Source organism: Melospiza georgiana, chromosome 1 (genome assembly GCF_028018845.1).
Source record: "Melospiza georgiana isolate bMelGeo1 chromosome 1, bMelGeo1.pri, whole genome shotgun sequence".
NCBI lineage: Eukaryota > Metazoa > Chordata > Aves > Passeriformes > Passerellidae > Melospiza > Melospiza georgiana.
Window position 1 is genome coordinate 38,432,525 of NC_080430.1, and position 6,000 is coordinate 38,438,524.

The following is a 6,000-nucleotide window of genomic DNA, read 5'->3' on the forward strand; positions in this document are numbered from 1 at the left end:
GTAGATGTAAACAGAAATAACATCAATGTTCACATGTTCTGAACATATAGGCTCGGAAAATGTTTCAATACTTAAAACCCACCTGCAGATTATTCCAGCTGATCACAGAAAAGATGTTTACTTGCTTTAAGAAAACTTATATTCCTTTATATTAAGTATATATATATAAAACCTGCACTAATTTCAGACATTTACTTTCACAAATGCTACAATAAGGCACATGTAAAAAGTGAGGTGAGAGAACTATGCCTCAAGCAAAACAGAAGATTTGGTTATGACTACCTCAACACGACCAACAACATTATTTCCCAGGAGACAGAGAAGGAAGAGACAAGGAAAAGCTTACAGAAAACACTGAAGCACGTTCTTGAATATTTCAAGAAGAAATGTAAAAAGATGAGAACATCTGAAAGTGGAAAGCTCAAGCATAATTTAATTTCCTTACTAAATTCCTTACTAACTGTGGAATTAGTCCAGTCCAGGAGCAACCTGGATGTTTGCACATATGCATACAACTAAGCTCATTCAAGAGGAGAACTATGAACAGGTTTGTGGAGTTCTTTTTCCTCTCTCTCCATTCTCCCAGCAGTTCACTACAGTTGGAAGAGACCACGTCTGTGCAGCAATGATACATTGACTTCCCCCCTTCCCACACTACAACCTTTCCATTACACCAAACAGATATGGCAACAACAGTTTTTGTCTTATTCTGTGACAACTCTAGATAGGTGAAGACTAAAATTAGTCAGCAGATCCAGGTGAAACAGTGGTCTGTGTTGCTGGAGCTCATAATCATTTATCCAGCCTACCTGGGTATAATTCAACATATTTGCATAAAACCAAGTGATTTCATTGTGCTGGCTGAGACACAGAGGACTTGCACTTGCCAGTCTAAATATGGCACATTTTGTGAGCTCTTTCTAAAGAAAATCAAATAAATTGGAAGTAATTGTTTTCTGTCTAAAATTGCACCTGTGTTGACAACACACTCCTATACATACATCCAGCACTATTTACTTGTGCTATTTTTCCCTGGTAAGTGTTTTTATACTAACTTTCACATAGTTTTAAAAGAGATATAAAACATTGATTTCTCTCCAGAAGTTCTTTCTGGTGATACAAAGTAATTTAAAATTTATTTCTGTTTCATAGCTTTTAGTCACAATATTTCCATAGCTGCTTCTCAAGGGAGGAGGTTTCCTCATACAAATATTTCAAAGTTTTCTCAAGCAGTACACTAAAATATTACTTTATGTACATATTTTTCATTATGCGACTTCTTAATCTCTTCTGCCTAAAGAGAATCTGTAATAGAATTCTGGCTGCAGCTGTCAGTTTTCAAGTTCTTTGGAAATTTTACAGGTAAGTTGCCAATGATAACCCAACATTAAATAATTTTAAAATGGACTTTTTACAAGACTCTTAATATTCATCATTTCAACAGGATCTTGAACTTTTTGCTGGAATCTTGACAAGACTTCATTTACTGTATAGATCACAATGGGTGGGAATGCTAGTTCTGCTTTATATTGCTTTACATGGTATGAAACCAAAAATCCTGTAAAACAAGAACTTTACACATGAGATCACAAGGACATTTTCATATTTGTATTTTTAAATATCAGAAAAGTATAAAAAAGTCTCCATAAGTCCTCCTGTAAAAGGTGAGAAGAATGTCAAAGCTGGAAAATATTTGTAACTTGACTCAGTTAAATGGCAGATTTGCTCAGCTGCAACTCAATATGCACCCTGCCAATTTAGATCCTTAAGTGATGCCCAAATAAACATATCTTAATCCAAGCATACACAGAAATATTGTGCATGGTCTGCAGATGGTGTCAGTCATAACAGTGCTGTTGAGATCCATACAGCTATGACACCTTTTACCAAGGCAGGACGGTGGCCCATTGAAATGGTTTTGTAGCAAAAACAGAGATTAAGAAGAAATACTACTTCCCAAGAAACATTATTTCCCAAATTTTAAAGTATTACACATAGCTCTGTTGTGAACAGTTCCCACCTCACTTTGATAACTGAATGCAGGCAGGTATAAATGAGTCCAACGTGTCAGTCTCCTTGCTAGTTAAAAAACATTGACAGTTCATATACCACAATTTTACTTTTAGCTGTATTTCACTTATAACCCCTCTAATGCTTAGCTGAAACATTTTAAATAAGTTCCTGTTCCTGTATGATGAATTTATCAACACTGCTTACAAAAGCTGAAATTTACTTAAAAGTTCATTCTTGGAAAAGAGAGTCTTTCTGTAACTTTGAAAATTTTGTAAGCATACTAAAAGAATATCACATCTTTGGCTTTCACCCCAAATATTTCCCTGTAGCACACAATCAGTGTTAAGGACATGCAGATTACTCTAATTTCATTTTTTACCTTTTATTTGGAGCTGTCAAAGGTTAGTAAATGATCTGGTGACTAAGTCTAGTTCACTTTGCAAAGGCAATACAATGGAGTGTTTATTTTTAAATGACAGTTGAAAGGATGCAAAGTGCATGGGCTTCAATGTAATTCAGTGTTCTCTGTTGTTGCAGTAACTATTTAAACGTGAATTCAGTATTATATGATTCTTTGGAAAACATTTATAAGAAGCAGTTCTGATAGACTGGATCATATCACACCTTTTTTCTTAAGGTAAATTAGAACCAAGTAATTTTATAAACCAATAACTTAACTAATTTAATTTAGAGCTATTATGATAATACATTAATCATAGCAGCATATGCAGGATTATAAACTTTGCCACAATTGCACTGCTGCATCAGCCAAATGTTTTCAGTTTGGCCCGACACCTCACACTACACAGTCTGTGGATTCAATTCTGGCTCTTCTTAGGTCAGTGGCAAAATTCCCACTGAATTCACTGCATCCAGAATTTTATTTTGGTCTGTGTGCCTAGCTACTGTGTAATACCTACATATAACAGGTACCCAACTTAAAGGAATCCCTTCAACATCAACATGTGAGTCCCTACTACCAGCATTACACTCAGAATTAATAGGATAAATATTTACAATTAGTTTTAAACAACCACTTTTCTAAATGGACAACACTTTTTTTTTTTTCCCTACAGAATTTATTTTAGATGGGTTTTGACATCCACTGACAAAATCTTTGCTCCAACTTTTAGTCTGCTTCCTCTTTTGGCTTGTGAAAGGGGCACAAAGAAGCAAAGTGGAAAAGGAGATGTTGCTGCAGAAGCTCCAGCTCAGAAACATCCAGGTGACAGTCACCTGGAAGAAACACTGAGTTTGTTTTCATTTCAGACCTGCATTTGAGTGCATTAATTTCTCAGCAAGCATTTTCTTAAAATGCCAACACCTGAGGTACCAGGCTCCCCATCATCCCAACATTTTTTTTTTAATCAAGATAACTGAAAGAGCTACAGCAACCTCTGGACTTGTAAAGAGTACAAATCACTCCTTCAGCCAAATTAGCTTCTCAGGAAAAGACACAAAGTTACTTTGGGGACTAACATAAACAACAACAAACAAACGCAAACTGACGCTCAAGCACAAGCTGTTATTTACCCTTGAAGGATTAGGTCAGAGACCCCTGCAAACCCATTTATCCAAATTGTGGATATAAAACCCAATGGGGAACAGACAGCTAGAACAAATTCTAGTGAGATTTCCAGACCAGATCCACAAACAGTTGGGTCTGTTCCTCACAGCAGAGATCGGTGACAGCCAAGCAGCACAGTAAGGAAACCGTACATGACAGCTTTGGCTCTGGGTAAACTGCATTCAGTGTTTAGCACACAAGGGTCATGAACCTCAACAACTGCTTTCAGTAGTTCGTGAAACACCACTCCGCTCAATGTCTTCAAAGTCAGGGTCTGATTTTGGGAGAACTGTCTGTGAAGGCTGTTTAGCCTTCAAAGAGAGCATCTGTCTCCCCGAACAAGTAAGGGAGGAGGAGACAGCACACAGGGCAGTATTTTCAACAGCGCTTTCCGGGCATTAAGATCGTGAAAGCCAAAAGAGAATTCGGGGACTCTTCTCAGGTTCACTGGCATTTGCCAGATGAGAAACGCTTTCTGCAAGAATTATCAAAGAAGCCGCTGTCAAAGCAAGATGCCAAAACGCGCGCGAACACCGTTCCTCTCCTTTCGCCTCGCCAAATAAAAGACATAAGGCGCAGCTCGGCGGAATTTGGGAGCGGGGAGCGCCTCTCGCTCCGCACCCGCTGGAGGGGAAAGGAGCAAAGCATCCCCCAGCCGCGGCCGGGCACTGCAAGTCCCAGGCAAGTTGGCATCGCGGCTGCCCCGCGCGGACCTGGCGCTCCCGTCCCGCCGAGCCCGGCCGCGGCCGCCCCCTTACCGTGCCGGGGCTGGGGCTGGGGCTTGGCGCCCGGCGCCTTCTCCTTCCTGCCGCCCGCCGCGCTCCGCATCCGCCAGCTCGCCGCCCCCCTGCCCAGCGCGCCGGCCATGCCGCGGCGGCTCCGCGATCCCGCCGGGAGAGCGCGGGGGCGGCGGCGGAGCGCGGGACGCGCTGCCCGGCGGCGGCGGCGGGCGGGAGCGGCGCGGTCCCCGCGGACCCGCCTCCGCCCGGGCCGGTGTCAATCAGCGCGGGCGGGCAGCGCCCAGCCCGGGCAGCGCCGCCCCGCGCCCCCCGCCCCGCTCTCCGGGCGCCGGAGCTGCCCCGGGCACCGCGCCCGCCCCCCGCGCCCGGCCGGGTCCGTGCGCCGCCAGCCCCCCGCTCCTACCGTAGGGAGCGAGAGCATCGGAGGCGGCGGCGATGCGCTCCTGGGATGAGAAGAATTCCGCGCTTGGGAAATGACAGCCCTCGGCGCAAACCTCCTCCTGCCCGCCGGCAAGTCCTCCTACAGCACCTTCCCTGAAAAACATGTGTACGTTACCTCCTGCCATCAAAATCATTGGTTGTGCACACTCCTGACTCCATACCGATGAGTAACTCAACCTGAGATTCCCACTTCCCACAAGACCATGTGTGGTGAGACAACAGCCTGCCTCCCTCCCTCCCTCACCTCCGCGGAGCACCCTCTTCTTCCTCGCTAGAGTCCCGGGCACTCCTCCGGCCATCGAGTCCCCCCTCTGGCTTTGGCGAGGGGCCGCCAAAATTTCTGCAGAAAGATTATTGCCGTGCGAGAAACATAATGCGCATAACTTTTGTTTGCAATCTTAGTAATAAATCCACTTGCATATTAAATTATAGTAGTGACTGCAGCAGCCCTGAAAAGTTATTCTATGGTTGATTTTTCTTTTTTCATGCATCTACGTTTATATATATGTGTATATATATATGTATATATATGTGTGTGTCTGTGCATGTGGTCAGTGCTTCCACAAAATGTATCCTTCTTTCTATATGGCCACGGAAATACAGAGAAAATGTATGCAGAATTTGCACTGATTGAAAGAGGAGGAGTGAGAGGGAAGAAAAATAAACCCTTCTTCATGTGCCACTATATTCCACCTCTGTTTCCCTTGATTTCAAAAAACTTGTGGAGAAAGACAATTAGGATTTGTTATCATAACTTTAAAACTTAATTATTTGGAAACATATTCAGATCCAGGTTGCTATGTTTTAATTAATATTTCATTTTGAAAGACTCTTCAGCTTTGAAATTCAAACAGCCAAGGTGTAAAGGAGCCATAGCTGCCCCATAGCAGCACTGTTTTGTCCTCCAGTTAAAAATCACCCTCCTTCCACCAACAGCCCCGGTTAGGCTCTCATCCACCCTGATCCCCAGGTGTCCCCCACCACCACCTTGCTGCCTCACCTGTGAATTGTGGCTCGCACAAGTGAGTCAGGAGTGCCAGAATTCTGCCAGAGCTGTTGGTGCTCCAACACGCTGCACCAGGGGTGATTTTCATTAGTGCTGAGAATGATTCATGTGAGCAAAGATCGCTGACCTTGACCTCACATGCACAGATACACCCTGTGGTGATGAATGTAATAGAATAAACAGTTAGATACGACTGCTTGCTCCCTCTTGCAGTGTTGTTCTTGCCCAACTCT

At 43.4% G+C, this 6,000-nt stretch overlaps 1 protein-coding gene across 2 annotated transcripts in view; it reads right to left on the minus strand.

The window, feature by feature from the left end:
- Positions 1–5,150, minus strand: part of ZNF385D (zinc finger protein 385D) — a 412,937-nt gene extending 407,787 nt beyond the window's left edge. The window contains exon 1 of one of the 2 annotated variants that reach the window (XM_058031333.1): positions 4,724–5,150. In XM_058031333.1, coding sequence (XP_057887316.1) covers positions 4,724–5,060 — 337 coding nt within the window. In that variant the 5' untranslated portion in view covers positions 5,061–5,150. Of the gene's footprint in view, positions 1–4,338; positions 4,448–4,723 lie in introns of those variants that run through there. The other variant, XM_058031341.1, reaches the window with a different exon arrangement.
- Positions 5,151–6,000: the final 850 nt, after the last annotated feature.